The sequence below is a fragment of the Phasianus colchicus genome, chromosome 11 (assembly GCF_987193195.1).
Source record: "Phasianus colchicus chromosome 11, bPhaCol1.hap1.1, whole genome shotgun sequence".
NCBI classification, from domain to species: Eukaryota; Metazoa; Chordata; class Aves; order Galliformes; family Phasianidae; genus Phasianus; species Phasianus colchicus.
In genome coordinates, this window is record NC_143446.1 from 4,072,223 (window position 1) to 4,094,900 (window position 22,678).

Here is a 22,678-nt window from a genome sequence, read left to right on the forward strand (position 1 = left end):
CATCGGGGAACCATCCCAGGGTTCCATCCTGCCTTTACCCTATGATTTTTACCTCTTCCCTCCTGCTCTGCATGGCTGTGCCTTGCTCCTGGCCCCCTGCATCCATCCCTGCACCAACCCCTGCATCTACCCCTGCACCCCCGTCCCTCCACCTATCCTTTCATCCCTGTCCATGCATCCATCTCTGCATCTCTCCATCCCCATCACTACACCCACCCCTGCATCCCCATCCCTGCACCCTGCTCCCTACAGGGGCACCCTACTGGGGCACCTCAGGAGCCTGCTGAGTCTCCCCTGCTCAACTTGGGGCATACAGCCCACACAAATTGCATTCCCTGTGCTACACAGGACAGATACTGCTGCCTGGGCGAGCAGTCAGGCAGTTCTGGGTTACACAGGGGAGGAAGAAAAGGGAAGAGCAGCTCTGGTGCCTTGGATTAAATGGCACACCAGGGTGCGGAGCTGAGTCCAAGCCGTGCCCTGGGGATGGGGACTCACGCTGGTAGGGGTTTTCCTACCCTCAGCTCCCCCAGTCCGGAGCCCACCAGCACTGCTAGCAGTGATGGGGGCTGAGCACAGCCGGTGGCAGCGGCTGCCCCAGTTTTGTTGGCTGCAAAATGTGGGTCACCACCTACGGAGCGGTGACCGAGGGGACGTGGGGACGGTCGGCGACGGCTCGGTGGCCCTGCAGGGAGAGAAATGGAGCCGGGGAACGCGGGGAAGGCTTTGTGCTTAGTCCGGGCCCGGGGAAAGGGGCGCGGGGAAGGGGGTGGGGGGGGGGGAACCACCGCCTCTTTTCCGACATTCCTGCAGAGCCGGGAGCTCCCCGGGTCGGGTTTCGGGCATTATTTGCGCTGCTGATGCGAAGCGCAGGGACACGCAGCGCCGCACGCACGCTGGGGAGAGCCGAGGGCAGGGCGTGCGGGGAGCGGCGCGGGGCTGCGGGAGCGCTGCTGGGGGGCTCTGTGCTCTTTGTGGCGGCCGGTTTCTCCCCGCGCCGGAGCCGCCCCCGCCCGCCGCCGCCGCCCCGGCGCCTCTCCCGCTGCGCCCGGGCACCCCGGTACCGCCACACAAAGGCGTCCCACCGCCCGCTCGGCTCCGTAGCCCCAGGACCGGGCCGCGCCTTCGGGGCCCGCCGATCGACCTCCCCCCCCCCCCACCCCCCGCGTCGTCCCCTCGCGGCGCGGCTCAACAAAAGGCAGGAGCGGAGGTGAGCGGGGCGGGGCTCGAACCCGCGGCCCAGCGGGCGGGAGGGGCGGGGGAGGGGCGGGGCTATGCAAATGAGGCCGCGGAGCCCCATGGCGAGCGCACGGGCTGCGGCGCCCACTCGGAGCCGGGCCGCCGCCGCAGCCCCCGGCCCGCCCCGCCGCGGGTTCGAGCCCCGCCCGCGCCGCCCCGCCCCGCCCCGCACCGCCGCTCCATGGGCCGGGGACGCGGCGGTAGTTGCGGCCGCGACATGGCGGGGGGCCGCGGGTGCCCGGCGCGGCGCTGAGCCCCCGCAGAGGTAAGCGTGGGGAGGAGGGAGGAGGCGGGGAGCGCCGTCGCGACTATCGCGACTGTCGCCGCCGGGAGCGGGGACCGGGCCGCCCCTGCAGCCCGCAAACTTTCCGCCGCGCGCAACTCACCGCGACGTCCCGCGGCGGAGGCGCGTCCCGTGACCCACGCGTGTCCCGATCCCGCCCGCGTCCCGGCGCCCACCCGTGTCACGCCCCCGGGCTGCCCGCTGCCCCCCGCCGCATCCCCGCGGGGCTCTGCGCTCCCCCCGTTCCGGCGGTACCCACGCGCGGCGTGGACGGGCGGTGGGCGCGGGGGCGGTGGGATCGTTCGGGCCGGGGTTGGGCGGCGGGGGCTGCCCGGGGCCGGGGCTGCGCTGCGGGGGGGTTCGGCCGCGGGGTGAGAGGCGGCGCGAAGTTGTGCAAAGTTATTTCTCGGGGCTGCGGCGATTCTCTTTTCTTTCTTTCTTTCTTTTTTCTTTTTTTCTCCTTTTCTCTTTCCTTTTCTCTCCCTTTTTTCTTTTTTTTTCTTTTTTTTTTTTTTAAATTAATTAATTATTTTTTACCCTTTTTCCTTTCCCGCTGCTCGCCGGGCTCTCGCTGCCCTCCCCCTGCCCACCCCGTTTGCTTTTCTCCCTCCCCACATCTCTCCCTGCTGCCCGCGGGGGTTCCCTCGGAGCGGCCGAACCCCGCGCGCTCCATCCCATCCATCCCATCCCGTAACGGGGAGCAGCCCCCGGCCCGCTCCAGCCCTGCAGTACCCGGGAGGAGGGAACGAGGTGGGGGGGGGGGCACAGAGCTGGCCAGGAATGTGCCCCCCCCGCCGCAGTTTCCAGTTTCCCGGAGCGCGCTGACCCCGAGGTGAGGGCTCCCGGTGCGCTGCTCCCGTCCGGGCCTTTTCCATGCAATGGGACTCCCCAAGCCCCCCCCCAGGGCTCCCCCCGGCCCCCCCCTCCCCGCCGTCCCCTTCCTCCCTCCTCGCTGTGCGCTTTTCCCCTCCTCTCCCTCTTTTCCTTTGTTTGCCATCTCGCTCCCTGTCTCTGACGCGTACGCGGGCTCCATCCAAACGCAACAGTGGGATTTGCCAGAATTATTTCCTAAAAGCCGCCCCGGGGATGGGGGGGCGGGGTGGGGGGGGGTGGAATTAACTGCAACCAACTGCGGGTTGGGATGGAGCAGCGGGGGTCCGGCGAGCAGAGCAGAGCCCCGGCTGCGGCACAATGGGTGTGCGCACGGAAAGAGGGAGAGGGAACCGAAATATTTAGGGAAACGTGGAGCCCCGGGGGGGGGGGGGACACGCGCTGCACGGCCACCTTCTGGCAACAGTGCCCGCGGGGGAGCTCCTTGGGGACCGCAGTGGGGACGCTGCCTGTCCCCAGGTGGCTCGGTGCGGTGGCATCCCGCTTTGCCCCCGAGGGCGCAGCGCGGCGGTGGCACACAGCACCGTGCGCATCTCCGGATGTCTGCGCCCCCCGGGCACGTCCGAGCCCCGAGCTGGGGTCCATAGCCCCGAGGTGTGTGCCCGGTCCCTCGGAGGTCGCCGAGCTGTGGGGACAGCAGGGCGGTGTGTGTGTGTGCAGCTCAGTGGCCCCACTCTGTGCGGAGCCCCGGGGAGCCCAGCTGCCTGGCACACAGTGCGGCTTTTTTTTTTTTTTTTTTTTTCCCTGTATTTTTTTTCTTCTTCTTTTATTTATGAAAAAAAATCTTTTTTTTTTTTTCCCTTTCCTTTTTTTCTTTCTTTCCTCCTTTTTTTTTTTTTTTTTTTGGTGTGTGTGTGTTCGCTTGTGGAATAATGAAGTCCAGATTTCCCTCCTGTTGGAAAGATGTGAGCCCAGCTCTGTGCTGCACTCAGGGCTGGGAGGGGATGGGGGGCAGCAGCCGGGGGAGGGGGCACACGGCTCACCTGGGTGCGTGCCGCAGCCTCACCCTGCAGCCCGTCCCCCCCAGTTCTGTGCTTCCCTCCCCGTTTATGCCCAATCCCATGCTGTCAGTGGGGCTTGGCTGCGCTCCTCGCTGTGACATCCCCCCCTGACGCCCGCCTCGCTGTCCCTCTCTGCCAGGCGTGCTCCCCCTGGACTGCCCCCAGCGTGCCCCCACAATGCCCGTGGCCACCGTCCTGCTCTGGGCCACCCTGCTGACCCTGGGCTGGCGGGCAGCCCACGGCAAGGACGGCGTGCCCCCCACCCCCAGGGTGCAGCTCTCCTTCAAAGGTAAGCCGTGGGGACCGGGGCGGGGGGGACACGCCACTCCCTGAGCTGTATAGGGTCACTGCTGGGATCTGCAGCCCTGTGGGGTGCCCAACCCTAAATCCTCACCCAGGGGGGCCCCCGGCTGCCGGCTCCAGACAGCAGCTTGCAGCCGCGCCGGTATTAGTGCCCGGAGCTGGCGGGGGGCCGGTGGGAAGGCGGGGGGGGGCAGTGGGAGGGAAGGGGGTTAATTAACCCTTAAGTGCCTGAGCCAATCAGGGGTGTGGGTCTAGATCTGGGACCCACAGTGCAGCCCTGACACTGGCATTTTGGGGGGAGGTCTGGCATTGCTGACCACCGAATGCAGGGCTTTTGGTTGCAGAAGCAAAGGAGCAGAGCTCAAATCACAATCTGGGCAGTGCAGAGCCTGCAGTGTGTGCTGGTGCTGTGGGTCCCCTTGGGCACTGCTGTGCCCGCCTGGTGGTTCCACCTTGTCTCTGGCTGGGGACACTCCATGGAGGGCAGTGGGAACACGGAGGCGGGTGCTGGCTTTTGTTATCTCGCTGGGAGCCAGGCTGAAGCCAGAATGTCCCCATCCTCCGCCCTGGGAGCCATGTGGGGCTGCACCATGTGTAGAGCAACAGGGACACCCAAAATGTGCACTCACAGCCAGGGAGACGGGTGCTGGGAGGCAGATGGGGGCTTGGGTGTGGACTGGGCGCTCTGCAGCTGGGGAGCAAAGCAGAGCCCCTGCACTGTGCAGAGCCCAGCGGGTAGCGGCCCCAAACGCAGCCGGGATTGTGCCTCAACACGAAAATCCCTGGAATGAGGCAGCAGGACAAGCCCAGGCGAGAGGCAGGAGCAGTGCCTGCCCGCCGCAGAGCTGCTGCCCCTGCGGCTCTGCGTGGTCCTATGCTGCGTCCCTGCTTCCCCCTCCCTGGGAGTTGGGGGACCGGATCCCATGGGAAGGTTCTGGTGAAGCTGGGACCTGCCCCTGCTACCCGGTGAGCCCTGGGCACAAATTAATTCCAAACATTCCATCACGTCGTGGAGTGATGTGTTCCCTGCGCACATTTTTACCCCGGCTCGGTGCTACGATGACATATGGGGACAAGGGACAGGCTGCCTGCTGGGCATGGGAACAAGGGGATAAGGTGCTGCTGGGAAGGTGACACACAGGGATGGGCGCAGCATCCTCCCAGCACGGGGAGGAAGCGCCGTGTGCTGCAACTCCCCGAGGCCCTGCGTCATCCTCAGTGAAATGCTATCGTGCGTGGAGCGTTTCGGGAAAAGCACACAAAGAAGGATGGGCAGTGGTGTCACGGGGCCGGCTCTGCGTCCCTGCCCTAGCTGGGACCGGGGGGACCCTCTTGTCACCGCCTTCCTGGTGCCGGGCAGGAAGGTGACCAGCATGGAAAGAACAGCGCGATCCTGCGCTGCCCTGGAAGAGGGAGAGGCTGCAGGGCCGCCCTGCGTTGCCAGCAGCTCTTCCCAGCGCCATGCCGGCCAGAAATAGGGTGGATATTTTTAATCACCTCCTTGCTTGTGAGCGATTTCCCCCCGTGCCGGGCGCATCCTGCTGCCCCCTCTGCTCCGGTTTCCTCCGCCGGGCACCGGGGACGTCAGTTCCAGGAGTGATGGGGAGGATGCGGTGCGTCAGCGGGAGGAAGGCATACAGGGTCAGAGCTGCGCTTCAAAGCATCCGTCCCTGGGAGCCATCCCCGTGGGGCCGCTTCCCACCTTTTAGTGGGAAAAAATAAAACTCAAAAACTCAGTTTAGTAATGGTAATAATAGCCACATCCCAGAGCGCAGCCCGTGCCCTGCCTCAGTTTCCCTGCCCCTCTGGGGACATTGGTGGCAGATGGCCGCTCGGCGCCCGGCTAAGCTGCTGCAGCTGTGGGGCACATCATGCAGTGGCTGCCGATAAACATGGCCAGATGGGGGGACACGGTGGGGACAAGGGCTGTGCAGCACCCGTCCCCTCTGCCACCACCACCTTTTTAGTATTTTCCTGTTCCTTTTGGTGATGTACAGCCCTGGATTTGGTCCTGCTGGAGGGAGGGGGTGGATCGGTTTGGCTCGGCTGGCGGCCCCCTACCTGCAACAATCTGCACCGTTTCCTTCCCCACCACCTTCATGGGAGGTGGCAAACCGCCTGGAAAAGGCACGGCAGGGCTGGGTGTGGGGCAGCAGCGGGGTTATGGGGCATCACAAGCGACGGAGACTCTCAATGAATGGGTTTCCATGGGGCTCTGTTGGGCAGTTGGTTGGGGATGTCTGTCTCATGGGCGGGATGTGACCCCGTGCTGTGGCTGTGGGATGCTTAGTGGGGAAAGCTGCACCGGAGCCCTCCGGGGAAGTGTTTTGGGGTGGGTCAGGGCTTTCCTGCTGCCGACAAGCAGCTCCCTGCTGCTGAGGATGTGGCCATGGCAGTGTTACCCTGATGCTCACTGTGGGGTGTCCTATATCCTCACTGTGGGGTGTCCCATGTCCTTGCTCTGCCTCCATCCCCAGGGGTGCCCCATGGTCCCCTGTTGCTTCTGGGGTGGGATCACACAGGGAAGCCATCCATCCCCCTCCAGGCTCCGTGGCACAGGGTCTCTTTACAGGCAGAGTCCCAGTCCCTCCTGGCTGGGGATGAATCAGCATTTTTGGCTGGGAAAAAAAAAAAGAAAACCCAACCAACAACTCTGTTTTTTGGGGGGGGGAGGGGCTGGGGAGGGGAGAGGCTGTGCCAATGGGGGTATTGGGCTCCAGTGCCTGGCATGGGGTTGGCCCCGCTTTGATGTGGGGTTGGATTCGGGCGCCGTGGCACCTGTCCCCTGTCCCTGCTGGGGTTTGGGGCTGTCTCTGTCCCCATCCCTGTCCCCGCAGTGGCACCAGGGATCAAAGCAGAGCCGTTCCCATACCATCCCGCAGCCCCCGCCGCGCTCCTGCGGCTCCCTACCACCTGTGAGCGGCTAAATGGGAAAAGAGCTTGGCTGGGGGCCACGGAAACTCTCTTATTACATGTAATTAGCTTAATTACATCATAAATAACCCATCAAGGGGTAGCGGAGTGACGCTCAAACAAATAAGCAATTCCGCTTTCCTGGGGCGACCCACCCGCGCTTTGATCGCCCCGATGACAGCACGTGGGTTCAATGCAGAGGAGGACAAACCAAGCCTTATTTTGGACACGGGGATTTTGGATAGCCTGAATCCTGGCGCACGGTGGGAGCCTGGTGGCCGTGTGGCTATAGGGGATGCTCCATGTGGGGCCAGGACCCCGATCCTGCACAGCCCCGTGGCTCCGTTGGCATGTGAATTAAATTCATTCCCCCGGATTAAAATCAAGAGAAGGGCTCCCGAAAGGCGCTCCATCCGCACTGCCAGGAGCGGGCAGAGCACTTATTGAATATAAACACGGCGTGTAATTTACATGCTAATTATGTTGAATGCACTACAAGCCCGTAATTAGAAACTAATTAGGTGAGAGCGGGTGTAATTGGCTTCGCAGCACAGCGGATGGGTGATGGAGCACCTGGGGAGGTGGCCGCAGGGCCCCGGATGGGATTAACCCTTTGCTCACTGTGCTTTTCGGGGTCCCGCAGCACCCAGCTCTGCTTTTTGGGGTGCTTTGTGGGGGATGTAATTACATCGCAAGCTCCTGGCCATATAGCAGTGGTGTGGGATGGGCGCGGATCAGCCCACCCCACGAGGGATGCTCAGTCCCCTGTCCCCATGGAGGCCACCTGTGTGGAATGGGGCAATTAAAAGGGGATTAAGGGGGGGATGAGCAGCAGTGGGATGTGCTCACTGGGCGTATCGACTAACCAGCGGCCCCACCGGGTACCCGAGGCTGGGGGATGCAATGGGGTGCTCAGTGCAGGGGGCCAGAGGTCACGGCGTGGGCTCACCTGCCCGTCCATCAGCAGCAGGGTGTGGGGTGTGGGGTCATGGGGGCATTTCTATTCCCCACTGTGATCACTGGGGCACGGAGGAGGCCCCGACCCCGTTGTGCCATTGGAGAGGATGGGGACAGGGGTAGGGATACATCCCTCAGGGAAGGACTGTGTCCCATCCCACCCCACCTGGGGCTGGGGGGAGCATCCTATAGCATAGCTTCCCAGAGCAGGACAGAGGAATCCTGCCTTGTGCCCAGAGCTGTCAGCCCCAACACAAGAAGATAGGGATGCATTGTGGTGGAGGTGACATCTGAGGGTGGTACCCATTGGGCATTCCATCCCATGCCTTGTGCTGGCTGCAGGGAGGTGGGGTGCAGCCCCCCGCTCCCCCCTGTCTGGCTATGCCCTGCCCCTGCTGCGTGCTTCTTGGCGCCGTCCCACATCATCTGCAGCACTTCTGCCTTCCATCTGGCTGCCTCGCTGCACTTGTGAATATTCATGACCCTCATTATCCTCTTTCACTCGTTTCTCCCACACTCAGGCTAAAAATAACTCCCAAAGGGGGGTGCGGGCTGGGGGTTCTGCTCCCCCTTCCCCAGGAGTTGGGTTCTGGGGCTCCGGTCCCTAGGGGCTGTGACATGGGGACGCTTCTGCAGCAGGGCACAGGAATGGAGGGGTGATGGCAGAGGTTTGGGGAGCATTGGCTGACGTGTGCCCATTGGCCCCGCAGAGCTGAAGGCCACCGGCACTGCACACTTCTTCAACTTCCTGCTCAACTCCAGTGACTACCGCATCCTGCTGAAGGACGAGGACCACGACCGCATGTACGTGGGCAGCAAGGACTACGTCCTCTCGCTGGACCTGCACGACATCAACCGCGAGCCCCTCATCGTAAGCTGTTACCTCGTGGCCCACCTCCGTGGGATGGGATGGTGTGGGGCCAGCAGCCCTGCTCCTCATCTCCGATGTTTCCGCAGATCCACTGGCCTGCCTCCCAGCAGAGGATCGAGGAGTGCATCCTATCGGGCAAGAACAGCAATGTGAGTGTCACCCAGCGAGTGGAGGGCTGGTATCCTGCTGGGGCCCGGCTTGGGTTGTCGGTGACTTTCGAGTCCCCGTGCCATCGGTTGCTGCAGTCATCCCCAGGGCTTTGATGGCCACCATGAACCCACTTCTGAGAATGGCAAGGGGTTGGTGGCCACTGTGCTGATGGCGATTCATGCTCTCATTTCCTCCCTTGGAAGAGCCATGGCCTTGGACTTGCCAAGACAGGGGTGACAGTCCCAAATGTGACCGTGTCCTTCTGACCTTTCTGTCCCAGATGAGCAGAGCTCTCTACAAATCTTCATCCCACTGTCAGGGCTGTGCCCTCAGGTGTGCCAAAGCCATGACCCGCATCAGCCCATGATCTACACCAGCCCATGGTCTATATGAATCCATGGCCCATGCCAACCTGTGGTTCACACCATGTCTTGCCCTGCACCAGCCCCATGCCATATGCCATCCTCCTGGCTCCACGGTCTCCTTCCTGCCTTCCCAGCCCTTCCCCTGGGGGATGGACCCTACAGTGCCACCCCAAGTATAACTGGGATGTTGCCCAAGGATCCTGCTGTGTATGTTGCCCTTGGTCCCTCGCATAGCTGCCACCATCCTCTCCTTCCCAGGGGGAGTGTGGCAACTTCATCCGCCTGATCCAGCCCTGGAACCGGACTCACCTCTATGTGTGTGGCACCGGTGCCTACAACCCCATCTGCGCCTTCATCAACCGTGGGCGCAAAGCACAGGTAAGGGGTGGGGGGATGGGGGCTGCAGTGGTGCCCGTGCAGGAGGGCTCATCCTGGGGCCAGTGCCAGGGAGCTTGGGGGACTGTGACAGGCTGAGCTCCAGCGAGGTGAGGCTGAGCATGGCCGAGACTGTTCTGCAGTGTGAGGACTTCTCTCTGCACCGGGATCCACTGGACCCCACACCAGCCCTATGCCGATCCAGCAGGGGAAGTGCTGTTGCGTGAAGCCCCTCAGCTTGGATATGCCCTGCACTGCTCCAGTGCCAGCATTCCACAAGGAGGAACGTGGTGGCCTGGTGCCATGAGTGAGCAGGGACAATGGTGGCATGTCCCATGGGATGCTTGGATGCCAACGACGGAGAACATCACCCTGCCCTGATGAGCACAGCTTGATATGAGAGAGAGGCTGTGGAGCCCCGCATGTTGGATTGGATGTGCAGTGGAAGAAGTTTTGGGTGACCGCTGCGGTGTGCCATGAGGGTGTGCCAACCAGGTGACCTCTGCCCCTGGGTCCTGTCCTCGAGGACAGGAGCAAGCCAAACTGAAGGAAACGTGGTGCTGCGTGAGGATGGGGCAGCCCAGTGCTCCACTACTGCCACAGGGAGAGGCTCAGACTGCTCCAGCCTGGTACCACTGGTGGCATTTCACTGTCACAGCACTCAGAGGTTATCAGGGATGCGCTCCGAGGACAGCATCGGACAGCCCTGGGGACGAGGCTCTTTGTCCCTGCAGAACCAGCAGGGAGCACGGTGCCACGCACGGTGCCATGGGGACAGGCTGCCAGCACCATCCCGCAGCCCACAGCCCGGGGGTTCCGTCCCCCCTTCATGCTAACTCTGTGCCCTGCTCCTTCTCCCCAGGGCTTTCCGCCGAGCCAGCCCCTCCAGACGGGAGGCCGGGAGAGCAGAGCCACCGATGGCCCCCGCAGCCCAAGACCAGCAGAAAGCAAGGTGGGAACGGGTCTGGGGGCCCGCCGCCGCTGTGCCCGCCTCGCACTGGAGCTGCGGGCTCCTTCTTCCCACCGGCAGCTCCTGGGCTGGGGGCCCTTTGCTGTGGCTCCCCCCCACTGCCTCCCCTTCTCTCTGCAAAGTGCTCTGCGGCGGCCGGCCCGGCGTCTCCTCTCTCCTGCTCTCACTAACTCTTTCCTCCTCGTCCCCAAGAGGACACTGTCAGGTGTGGCTGTCACCCCTCAGCCTGTCTCCAGGCTTGCTGCGTCCCTGCAAATCCATTTGTCAGCAGAGGCAGGGGGCTCAAGAGAGCCGTGTTGCTGGAGGTGTTTTGGTAGGGTCTACAAAAATGTTGCTGAGCAGCTGCCTGGCCAGCATCCATCTGCTTTGCCCTGCCTGGGGAGGGGGCCTCGTTCCATCAGTGGAGTCAGGGAGGTGACATCCCCAGGTTCTGGGGACAGCCAGCATCCAGCCTGCCCTGACAGTGTCTCCCCTTGGACTAACATGGGTCAGTGCATGGGACAGGGCACGTGTAGACACACGGACAGGTCCTGCCTGTCTCTGTCCCTGCCGCGTCCCCTTCTCTCTGAAAGGGACATCCCCATCAGCACAGATTAGGAGGGCACAGCGTGATGCTCTCAGCCACCAGCTCTGCCACAGGTACCTCCTTCCTTGTGCTGAGGCTGGACGTATTTCTGATTGCCAGTGGGGAAGCACCAGTGCAAATGAAGCACTTGCATCAGCTCACAGCTTGCCCAGTGGGGAGGTGATGTGGCTCATCCCATGGATGGGTTGCCAGCAGGGCTGGGAATGGAGAAGCTTGTGGCGGCAACAGAAACATGGTGTGGCAATGAGGATGGCAATAGTGAGGTGTACAAGTGGGGCCGTGCCCACCTCTAAGTGCTGGGCTGGGTGCCAGTGGGCCAGGAGAAGCTGGCATGAGCAAGTCTTGCATCAAGGGATGCAAGATGGAGAGAGGAAAAGCCTCAAGCAGCTGCCATCCCTGTGTCTGGCATCCTTGTGGCAAGTGTACCTGCAACTAGCATCCCCATGTCTGTCTTCACCATGGATGATGTCCCCATGGATGATGGCCTCGAAACTGGTTGTTCCTATGGCTAGTATCAACACAGATAACATCCCCATGGCCAGCATCCCCACTACTAGTGTCTCCATGATTAGTGTCTCCACAAATAGCATCTCCATGGCCAGCATCCCTGTGGCTAACCTCTTCATGGCTAGTGTGCCATGGCCAGTAGACCCATGGCTAGCATCCTCACAACTGGCATCTACAAGGTTAGCATCTCCATAGCCAGCTGCCCCATGGCTAGCATCGCAGCAATTAGCATCCTGTTGTCCCCAGGTTTGCTGTAGCTGGCCAGCAGGATGGTGGTGGCCCCACTCAGCTCTCCAGCTTGTCTTCTGTAGGGACCCTGCTTGTCCTATCGTTGAGGCACGCAGGGTACAGGCATTGCTGCTGCCTTGCTGTGCATGCTGGGGACACGCAGGACATCGCTGCCTGGCCCTGCATGCCCTGGGCTGGCAGGGCAGGAGGTTCCACATGATCTACGGGAAGTGGATTTCGTTTCACCCTGGCATAGGGGTTGGTGCCAGGTTTGTCGCAGTGGCAGCGAAGAGAGCAGCTCCCAGCGGTGGGGGTGGCAGGCCCTGAACCAGCCGGTGGATGTTGGTGGAAGACAGCTCCTCGACGGCTGTGCCTGCAGCCAAACCCTGCCTGCAAAGGACTGGAGTTGGTATGATCCCAGAGCTCCAAGCAGCCCCTGCAACAGCTTTGTCCCTCCATGCTGATGGGCCTGGAAGCAGTGTAGGAACCCTGCAAGCAATAATGGACCTACGTGGTGGAGGGCATGGAGCGGCACCCAGCATACACTGAGGAGCACCTTCTGCAGACCTCGACTTCCCAGGAGCCCTGCAGACCCCGACAGGATCCCACCGCATCCATCCTCTGCTGGCAGCACCTGCAGCCACCGCACTCCATCCCACAGAGGCCTCTGCCTCAGAATGTGCCGTGGGGATGGAAGGGGAAATTGTCACAAGCTCCTTGTTCTGCTTCCTTCTCCAGGATTATATCTTCTACCTAGAGCCAGACAAACTGGAGTCAGGCAAAGGGAAGTGTTCTTATGACCCCAAAGTGGACACCGTCTCTGCATTGATAAGTGAGTCCTGTGGCTGCCAGGGCTGGGTGGAGGGGACATTGCCCACATCACCCAATGTCCCCAGGCAGCTGGGCTCCCACTGCTGCAGGCACTCGGGCACCAGGCACTGTCTGAGGGTTCCTTGCATGCTGGTAGCATCCTCCATTGCTCTGCGGGCTGGACAGAGGCAGCATCTCCTGGTTGCCTGCTGACTCCTGGCCAGGGCTGGATGGGACGACGGGAAAAGGTGCAGGGACCTGGGGGCCTGATCCCTTCCCTCTGCAGATGAAGAGCTCTATGCCGGGGTCTACATTGACTTCATGGGCACTGATGCAGCCATCTTCCGCACTATGGGCAAGCAGACGGCCATGAGGACAGACCAGTACAATTCACGCTGGCTCAACGGTTGGTATGGGGTGCCCTGGGGATCCTGTGCTCTGACCATAGGGATGAGATAGATGGTGTCCCAGAGGCGGCAGCCAGGGGCAGGCGCATGGATGGTGGGGTGGAAAGGAGGATGGACTGATGCAGATGTGGTGAATGGATGGATGGATGGATGGATGGATGGATGGATGGATGGATGGATGGATGGAGAGTGGGTGAGTGCATGGATGGATGGATGACAAACAGATGGATTGACAGATGGATGATGTATAGATGGATGGGCAAATGAATGAATGACAGGTGGGTGCAAAGATGAAGGATGAATGGGTGGGTGAATGAGTGGACAGATGGATGGATGATAGATGGATAGGTGGAGGGAGAGAGGAAGGAAGGGATGGATTGATGGATGGATGGATAGATAGATGGATGGATGGATGAATGGAAATCTAGAGCAGATGGACAGAGGGATACCTCTATGGGGCATGGTGACAGACATGCTGGGGCTTTGCAGAGTGGTGGGAGCACCCAGCTGGTGAGAGGCAGTGCTGCCACTGCCAGAGCCTGTGTATGGGTTTTCACAGAGCTGACCGTTCAACCATGTCCCCGTAGCCAGTGACCCTGAGCGCTCTTCCTGCCCCCATAGAGCACCCCCGGCCCCAGAGCTGCAGCTGAATAAACAGAGCAGAGCAGATGGGGTGGTCCTGCTGGGCGTGAGGGCTGCCGGGGCAGGGATCGAGGAGGGGGAGCTGTCAGCACTGGCTGGGCACAGGCTGATGGATGATGAGGGGAAGCCATCACACTGGTGGCTTTGCAGCAGCGGGGGCTGTGAGCGTTTCCAGGCTGACAGCACTGCTTCATGCCCTTGCAGACCCTGCCTTCGTCCGTGCCCAGCTCATCCCTGACAGCAGCGAGAGGAACGATGACAAACTCTACTTCTTTTTCCGGGAGAAGTCTGCAGATGCCCCGCTCAGCCCCGGGGTCTATTCCCGCATCGGGCGCATCTGCCTGGTGTGTGCAGTGGGGTGGTGGGGTGCAGGCAGGGGCTGGTGGTGGGGTGTGTGGAGCTGAGTGCTGAGTCCCTCTGACACAGAACGATGATGGGGGACACTGCTGCCTGGTGAACAAATGGAGCACCTTCCTGAAGGCCCGGCTCGTCTGCTCCGTGCCAGGACCCGATGGGATCGAGACGCACTTTGATGAGCTTCGTGAGTGCATGGGCTCCATGGGCGGGCACGGGGTGACCCCTGATGGTCCATCCCTGGGGTGGGGACATGGCTCATTATCCATTTGGGAGGGCTGAGAATTCCATTGCTGCCCCACCATGGGAGAGCCCAGCCCACACAGGTGTCTCCAGCCACCCCCTGGGGGTAACATGCTCTTCCTTCTGTCCCAAGAGGATGTCTTCATCCAGCAGACGCAGGACAGCAAGAATCCTGTTATCTACGCTGTCTTCTCTGCATCGGGGTGAGTCGGTGCCCTTGAGACGTGGTGGTCCCTGGGGATGGGGACTTTTTGTGGAGGTGGGTAGAGGTCCTGATGACATCGAAGTGGGCGTGGGGTGAGGTGGCGATGCTGGCGGTGTCAGCACGTAGGTGGCACACATCCCTGAGGCTGTGCCACTCCTCCTGCCAGGTCAGTGTTCAAGGGCTCGGCCGTCTGCGTCTACTCCATGGCCGACATCCGCATGGTGTTCAATGGGCCCTTTGCGCACAAGGAGGGCCCCAACTACCAGTGGATGCCCTACACGGGCAAAATGCCCTATCCCCGACCAGGCACTGTAAGTCAGACCTCTGGCACTCATGGAGATGATAGTCCCAGGACACCGGAGACCCCACCAACGCCTTTTGCCTGCCCGCAGTGCCCCGGAGGGACCTTCACACCCTCTATGAAGTCAACCAAGGACTACCCTGACGAAGTGATCAACTTCATGCGCTCGCACCCTCTGATGTACCACGCCGTCTATCCAGCCCACCGGCAGCCTCTGGTTGTGCGCACCAACGTCAACTACCGCTTCACCACCATCGCTGTTGACCAGGTGGACGCGGCAGATGGGCGCTATGAGGTGCTTTTCCTGGGCACAGGTACCCACGCCGCGCACCGCAGAGAACGCAGCATGCTCCAGCGCGGCCTCGCAGGGCACGGGCACTGCCGGGGCTGGGTGCCTCTGCTGGCACTTCTGCTCCATGGTGGAGCAGGGCGAGGGGCTGAGACCCCTGTGCCACGGACCCTGGGAGTGTCATGGCCTGTCCCCTGCCCTGGTGTCCATCCTAGGACAGCGCCATCCAGTCTGGTCTATCCGCTGTCTCGGTGTCCATCCTAGGACATCCAGCCTGATCCTTTCCATGGCCCAGGCCCAACTCTCCTGCCTCATTCAGGACCACCGTTGTCCAGCCTGGTGCTTCCCCTTCCTTATTGTCCATCCAAGGGCTGCCATGATCTACCCTGGTCTTTTCCAAACCCAGTGCCTATCCCAGTTGCTGTCCCCCTGTCCTGGGCAGTGGCAGCTCCTAGCTCTGAGTGGTGACTTGAGTGTCACAGCACAACCAAGACAGATGAAGATGGGGGGTCCTTCCTGGCCCCATCAAGGACCCCATTCCCAGGAGGGGAGGGCACGGGTGCCCATCTGGTGGCACTGAGCGTCCAGGCACCCTGGTGTCTTGCAGATCGGGGCACGGTGCAGAAAGTCATTGTTCTGCCCCGGGACGACATGGAGACAGAGGAGCTGATGCTGGAGGAGATCGAGGTGTTCAAGGTAAGGGCTGGGTTATCCTACAGCTGCTGCTGAGCTTCCTTTGCTCACCCCATGCCCAGAACTGATGGGACACCACCGCCACCAAGTGTCATTGTCCCAGCCCTGGAGCTTTTGGGACACCAACCAGTCCCATAAGTAGTTCCAGGGAGACATGCAACATTGTCCCTCTTCCTGCTGATTCTTATGGCTGCCTTTGCAGCCCCCAGCTACTGGCGTGGGCCTGGGGGATGCACTCTGTACTTCACTCCATGTCCTTCACTCCTGCTCCCATCTAGGTGCCAGCACCCATCAAGGTGATGACCATCTCCTCCAAGAGGGTGAGTGATGTGTGGCTAGATTTGGGGACTAGGATATCCTGGATGGCTGTTGCCACCATAGTATGACAGTGGCCATCGGAGAGGCCCACGTGTACCCCTTAGTGGCTCTGGGATGCACGGTCCCCACTGCTCCCAGTACTGGGCACAAGGCCATGTGGCCAGGGGGCATCTTACCCTGTCCTCTCTGTTCCCCCAACAGCAACAGCTTTACGTGTCCTCAGCCGTAGGAGTGACCCACCTGGCCCTGCACCGGTGCGACGTATATGGAGAAGCCTGTGCTGACTGCTGCCTGGCCCGCGACCCATACTGTGCCTGGGATGGCAAGGCCTGCAGCCGCTACTCAGCATCCTCCAAGAGGTGGGGATCTGGGGGAGGGCAGGGGGGCCCAAGAAGGGACCCCAGGTCACCTCCTGCCTCCTCTCAGGCGGAGCAGGCGGCAGGATGTCCGGCACGGCAACCCCATGCGCCAGTGCCGAGGCTACAACTCCAATGGTGAGTGGGCATGGCATAACCCCAGAGTGTTGGGGGCAGAGTGGTGGGGCAGGACCTGGGGAGGCATGAGTGGTGGGATGTGGGAGAATGTGGGCAATGGGATGAGTGGGATGAGTGGGTGGGTGGCCTTGAGGGCTGGTGGGTGTGTGGGTGGGTATATTGGAAAAGTATGGGATGAATTGGAAAAGCACCGTGGGGTGGGCAGGTGGGTGGATTGATGCATGAAAGCATGGATGGCTTGAGTATATGGATGAATGGAAATACTGGAGATTGAAGACAGATGGATGGGTGCATGGATGGATGGACAGATGGATGAGTGGGTGGATAGCTGGATGGATACAGTGGGGAGAAAGAAGAGCACAGATGAGTGGATGAATGCTTCAAAGAGGTTGACTATGGTTGGATGAATACACTGGGAGAAGGAATAACACATGGATGGCCAAGTGAGTAGATGAATGAATGGAAATGTTAGATGGGTGGGTGAGTGGGTGGATGGATGGATGGATGGATGGATGGAAGAGGAGGATGACCATAGACAGGTGGATATATTGGGGGAAGGATGAGGAGGTAGTTGACCGTGGATGGATAGATTGGAGAGAAAGAATTGGGTGGCTGGATGCTTCAGAGCAGGATGGTCGTGGATGAGTGGCTACATTGGAAAAAAAAAAAGGCACAGATGAATGAATGGAAATGTTAGAGGTTGAAGATGGAGGGATGGGGAGGTGGGGGGATAGATGGATGCACAGGGGAGAAAGAAGAACACAGATGGATGCTTCAAAGGAGAATGACCGTGGATGGATGGATAGATGCATTCAGAAGAAGGAAGAACACGCATGGATGCTTCGGTTGCATGGGGCAGAGCAATACGTTCGGGAGGGAGATGGGGCCTGGGGACGTGTGTGTGACCTGACTGCCACGTCCTGCTCCTGCAGCCAACAAGAACACGGTGGAGGCCGTGCAGTATGGGGTGGAGGGCAGCACCGCCTTCCTCGAGTGCCAGCCCCGCTCGCCACAAGCCACCGTCAAGTGGCTGCTGCAGAAGGACAACAGCGACCGACGAAAAGAGGTAGGAGCCGGGCGCTGTGCGTGGGGTCCAGCTGGTTGGCATCCAGCTGAGCCCCTCTGTCCCAACAGCTGCGCACAGAGGGCGGCCGGGCAGTGCGGACAGAGCAGGGCTTGCTGCTGCGTGCCCTGCAGCTCTCCGACAGCGGCCTCTACTCCTGCACCGCCACCGAGAACAACTTCAAGCACACGGTGACCAAGGTGCAGCTGCGTGTCCTGGCCGCCCGTGCCGTGCACGCCGTCCTGCTGCAAGGCGAGCTGCCCCCTGCCGCGCTGCCGGGAGCCCCAACGCCGCGCTACCAGGACCTGCTGCAGCTGCTCACCCGCCCCGAGCTGGGACTCCTCGACCAGTACTGCCAGGGCTTCTGGCGACCGCCGGCCTCCGGCCCCCCTGAGCCGCTGGCTGCCCTCAAAGCCAAGGAGCTGCAGGACCAGAAGAAGCCACGGAGCCGCCGGAATCACCCGCCAGAGAGCTGCGGGCACACATGAACCCCTCCCCAGGGACTTTGCTAGCACAATGGTCTATTTTTCCCTCCTTTTAATATTAAAAAAAAAATATCTATAAATAAATAAATATATATATATACCCACACCCATGCAGGCAGACACGCACGCATGCTCACACCCCTGCCCCCTCCCGCTGTCTCCTGCCGGCGGTGGTATTTATTTGCAGGTTGTACATAGTCACTGGGGTGACACCAACATCACCCCCCCAGCGCTGGGGACGGTGGTGGACCTGGGGGTGGCTGCATCCTGCGCATCTCGTCCCTCCCCTTCCTGGAGTTCCATGGGGCTCTGGGTCCTGGTGTGATGGGTGGTCCTGGTGCAGGAGGGGTGATGCCCTTCGGGGAAAGGCGCTGCCACACACAGGGGGACGAGCCAGTGATGGGAGGGGACAAACGAACAGTGAGAGGTGGCACTGGGTGAGCTCAGTCTCAGTGCTTCGGTTTCCTCTTCTGGTTATTTTGGAGCCAAAGCTGGGAGGAGGCTGGGCTGCAGGCACAGAGACATGGCCTTGTCCCCTGCTGGGGACAGGACACAGGCCACATGATGGGGACACGGCCAGAAGGGGTGAAATGGGGCATCCTGCCCGTCGCTGGGGTTGTAAATAGTTGTAGGGGAGGAGTGCAGGGGTGGCCAGGTGTCCCCCCTCCCCACAGCCTGCAGCACGCCCAAATAAACACTGGCTTTGGGACAGACGCCTGTGTGTGCTCTGTTGGGGACAGGGACATCGCTGAGCTCTGGGGGTGGGATCCAGGAGAGAACATGGTGGGGTGCTGGGAACACTGCAGGGTGTTGGAGGGGACACTGGGCACGGGAACATGACGCAGGAAGCCATGGTGGGCACTACTGGGGCACTTACAGTTCCCACTGGGGGCACTGGGGTCAGGCATGGCCAGAGTAGGACAGCAGTGGGGGTACTGGAGGCAGTACTGGTAGCACTGCGGGGATAGTACAGTTCTGTGCTGGTCTCTGCTGGACTGTACTGGACTGTGCTGGCCTCTGCTGCATTGTGCTGGGCTGTGCTGGTCTGTACTGGGCTGTACTGGACTGTACTGGGCTGTGCTGGCTGCGCTGCTCTTTGCAGAGCTGTGCTGCGCTATGCTGGGTCGCTCTGCCCTCTGGCGGCCAGACTCGGAACTGCAGGAACCCCGCGGAGGAGGCGGGGGGACGTTGGGGACAGCGTAGGATGCTGGAGCTGGGGGACGGGCGCTGTACTGGTGGACACGGGGCTGGGGGACACAGAGGGGTGTTCCTCGGGACATGGGGGTGCTTTGGTGGCAATGGGGACACACTGTGGGGGACACTGACAGGGGACGGGACATGGGGTGTCCTTGGTGGCGTGGGGTGAGACCTAGGGACGCCAGGGGGCTGGGGCAAGGAGCACTGAGAACAGATGGGGACATTACGAGGGTGTTGGAAAGGGCTTGGGACACGGGGGTGGGGATGACACTTGGGGTACAATGACATCAGTTCTTGAGGGTGCAACTCGGGACGGTTCACAGAGGGGATGTGGGGATGATAGGGAACATCCCCACTACCGGGCCATACCCATGGCCTGGGAACAGCAGGGACATCCCTGGAGTGGGACCATACCCGTGGCTGGGAACAATGGGGACATCCCCACTGTCAGGCCATATCCATGGCTGGGGCCAGCAGGGACATCCCTGCCATGGGGCATAGCCACAGCCTGGGGACATTGGGCCACCAAGTCTGGGCGGGGACAGCTGGGCGCCCTCTCCGCAGAAGCGCTGACGCCGGGAGCCAGGGGATTGCTGAGCTCAGCCCGGGGCAGATTTCGGGGCTTTATCCGGAGCCTGGCTTAAGCCGCGCTCCTTGTCCCCGTCCTTGGCCCACTTGGGTGGCAGCGGCGGCCGCAGTCGGGCGGTGGGCGAGCGCTGGAGGCGGCGGGGGGCTGGCGCACGCTGCCCGTCCTGGTGCTGACCTCCACCGAGCGGGCGAGCCGGCGGGCGGCGGAGGCGAGGATGGGCGCAGGGGCCAGTGCCGAGGAGAAGCACTCCCGTGAGCTGGAGAAGAAGCTGAAGGAGGACGCCGAGAAGGATGCCAGGACCGTCAAGCTGCTGCTGCTGGGTAGGTGGGCACAGCTCCGGGGGATGCTTCATCCTCCCCCGTGGCATCCTCATGCTTCAAAACCCAGTAGCCCCAGACTCCTCAGCACCCCTGAAACTCAGCCCATCCAAAACCCCCACACCACCAAGCACCCCAACTCCGTCCCAGCACCCCCAGATCCCTCCATGTTCCCCGTAGATGCTGCCCTTGCATCCTCCCAGCACTCCAGGTCCCTCTCCCAGTGCCCCTCAGTTCCCCCACTGGTTACCATCCATCCCCATGTCCAGGCTCTGTCTGCACCCCCCTGCAATGTCCCACTGCTGTGTCTCCATCCCCACCTCATCCTCATCTTCATCCCTACCCCCAGATCCCCCAGCACACCCTTGACTGAGCCCCCAGCAACACCACCACAGTGCCCCCCCAGACCTAGCTGCCTCTCTCCCTGTTTCCTTGTGTCCCCCTGTGGTGATCACGGCTGTGGTCACCACTGTGCTCGCACTCTGTCCCCACAGGAGCAGGGGAGTCAGGGAAAAGCACCATCGTCAAGCAGATGAAGTAAGTCCCGTGGGCAGCACCATGCTTCCTACCTGTCCCACACCACAGCCAGGGGAGCGTCTACCCCTCAGTGCCCACACTGCAGCAATGGGTGCCTCTGCCTTATTTTCTAGCCCCACAAATGCCCCCACCCTAAAGTACAGCCCTATGAGTTCTCTCATCCTATAGTTCAGCCCCAGGAGTGCCCCTACCCTACAGTTCAGCTCCGTGAGTTCTCCTATCCTACAGTTCAGCCCCATGGGTGCCCCCATCCTATAGTTCAGCCCCAAGAGTGCCCCTACCCTACAGTTCAGCTCCATGGGTGTCACCACCCTATTATCAACCCACATGGGTACCCCTACTCACCTGTTCAGTGCCCACAAGTGCCCCTACCCTATAGCTCAGCCCCATGGGTGCTTTCAGCACCCCACCCAGCCCCATGCCCCTGTCTTGGCCAGGATCATCCACCAGGATGGTTACTCACTGGAGGAGTGCTTGGAGTTCATCGCCATCATCTACAGCAACACGCTGCAGTCCATGCTGGCCATCGTGCGTGCCATGACCACGCTCAACATTCAGTACGGTGACTCTGCCCGCCAGGTGAGGGGCCCCCAGCATGGGGTGTGGAGCTGTACCCTGGTCCCCATCCCCACTGAGCCCCCATCCCTTGCAGGATGATGCCCGCAAGCTGCTGCACCTCTCGGACACCATTGAGGAGGGCACCATGCCCAAGGAAATGTCGGACATCATTGGGCGGCTCTGGAAGGATGCAGGCATCCAGGCCTGCTTTGACCGGGCCTCTGAGTACCAGCTCAACGACTCAGCAGGATAGTAGGTGCAGGATGGGCAGGTGGGTGGGGGCACCCTTGGTGGGACATGCCTCACACTGTGCCCACCAGCTACCTGTCGGACCTGGAGCGCCTGGTGACCCCTGGCTACGTCCCCACCGAGCAGGACGTGCTGCGCTCCCGTGTCAAAACCACCGGCATCATCGAAACCCAGTTCTCCTTCAAGGACCTCAACTTCAGGTAGGGGCTGAGCCCCAAAGTGCTGGGGCAGGGGGTGGGGAGGGATGCTGAGCTCCCTGGTCCTGCCCTGCAGGATGTTCGATGTGGGAGGACAGCGCTCGGAGCGCAAGAAGTGGATCCACTGCTTCGAGGGGGTGACGTGCATCATCTTCATCGCGGCGCTCAGCGCCTACGACATGGTGCTGGTGGAGGATGATGAAGTGGTAGGTAGCCGTGCCAAGGGGTACTAGGGAGCTGGGGAGCTGCCGGGGGGCTGATGGGGCTGTGTCCTCCCACAGAACCGCATGCACGAGAGCCTGCACCTCTTCAACAGCATCTGCAACCACCGTTACTTCGCCACCACCTCTATTGTCCTCTTCCTCAACAAGAAGGACGTCTTCCTGGAGAAGATCAAGAAGGCTCACCTCAGCATCTGCTTCCCTGACTACGATGGTGAGAGCAGTCACGCTCACCCCGGGTGGGGAATTTGGGTGCTAGCATCCTTTGTCAGACACCCACCAGGTGTCCCCAGCACCTTAAGCACCCAGCCAAAAGTCTGGGCTGTGGGGTGATGGCAGGGGAATATAGAGGCTGTGGGGTGCTGGGGACCCATGGCCCTGCTTGTAGGTCCCAACACCTATGATGATGCTGGCAACTACATCAAGCTGCAGTTCCTGGAGCTGAACATGCGGCGGGACGTGAAGGAGATCTACTCGCACATGACTTGTGCCACTGATACTGAGAACGTCAAGTTCGTCTTCGACGCCGTCACCGACATCATCATCAAGGAGAACCTCAAGGACTGTGGGCTCTTCTGAGCCCCAGCCCCTACAGCCCCCATCCCACTGGTGTCCCCTGCCCACCCTCTGCCACCGCTTCTGCTTGTTCCCAAACCCCAGCAATGTGACCTGTGCAGCTCCAGAGCATTCCACCAGCCAGCCCCCAACATGCATGCATGCCTGGGTGCTGGTGGGCACTGGGTGACACCTGAGGTCCTGGGGCATCCCTTGGTGCTGAGGGGTGCTGGATCCCCCTGGGGACCATGGGATGCCCAGGGAATAGCACCATCACATCATGATGGCATCCCCAGGTGAGTGCCAGCCTGCAAG

The 22,678-nt window shown here is 61.4% G+C and overlaps 2 protein-coding genes across 4 annotated transcripts; both read left to right on the top strand.

Moving 5' to 3' along the window:
* Nucleotides 1–1,388: 1,388 nt before the first annotated feature.
* SEMA3F (semaphorin 3F) lies at nucleotides 1,389–18,009 on the top strand. Of its 3 annotated transcripts, XM_031611664.2 has the most exons (19): nucleotides 1,389–1,504; nucleotides 3,554–3,703; nucleotides 8,298–8,458; nucleotides 8,545–8,607; nucleotides 9,232–9,351; nucleotides 10,211–10,300; nucleotides 12,378–12,471; nucleotides 12,736–12,855; nucleotides 13,703–13,842; nucleotides 13,925–14,039; nucleotides 14,229–14,298; nucleotides 14,467–14,611; nucleotides 14,693–14,915; nucleotides 15,498–15,586; nucleotides 15,862–15,903; nucleotides 16,103–16,260; nucleotides 16,328–16,395; nucleotides 17,328–17,461; nucleotides 17,530–18,009. In XM_031611664.2, the coding sequence occupies exons 2-19, from the start codon at nucleotides 3,592–3,594 to the stop codon at nucleotides 17,944–17,946; spliced, it is 2,361 nt and encodes a 786-aa protein (XP_031467524.1). In that variant the 5' UTR covers nucleotides 1,389–1,504; nucleotides 3,554–3,591; the 3' UTR covers nucleotides 17,947–18,009. The 3 variants fall into 3 exon arrangements, with proteins under 3 accessions (XP_031467524.1, XP_031467525.1, XP_090004139.1); XM_031611665.2 differs by lacking the exon at nucleotides 1,389–1,504 and having other exon boundaries at nucleotides 3,391–3,703; XM_090148013.1 differs by lacking the exons at nucleotides 1,389–1,504; nucleotides 10,211–10,300.
* Nucleotides 18,010–19,928: 1,919 nt separating this feature from the next.
* On the top strand, nucleotides 19,929–22,547 carry GNAT1 (G protein subunit alpha transducin 1). Its single transcript, XM_031611662.2, has 8 exons — nucleotides 19,929–20,049; nucleotides 20,541–20,583; nucleotides 21,021–21,162; nucleotides 21,236–21,393; nucleotides 21,462–21,590; nucleotides 21,664–21,793; nucleotides 21,869–22,022; nucleotides 22,197–22,547. The coding sequence occupies exons 1-8, from the start codon at nucleotides 19,944–19,946 to the stop codon at nucleotides 22,385–22,387; spliced, it is 1,053 nt and encodes a 350-aa protein (XP_031467522.1). The 5' UTR covers nucleotides 19,929–19,943; the 3' UTR covers nucleotides 22,388–22,547.
* The last annotated feature ends 131 nt before the right edge of the window (nucleotides 22,548–22,678 follow it).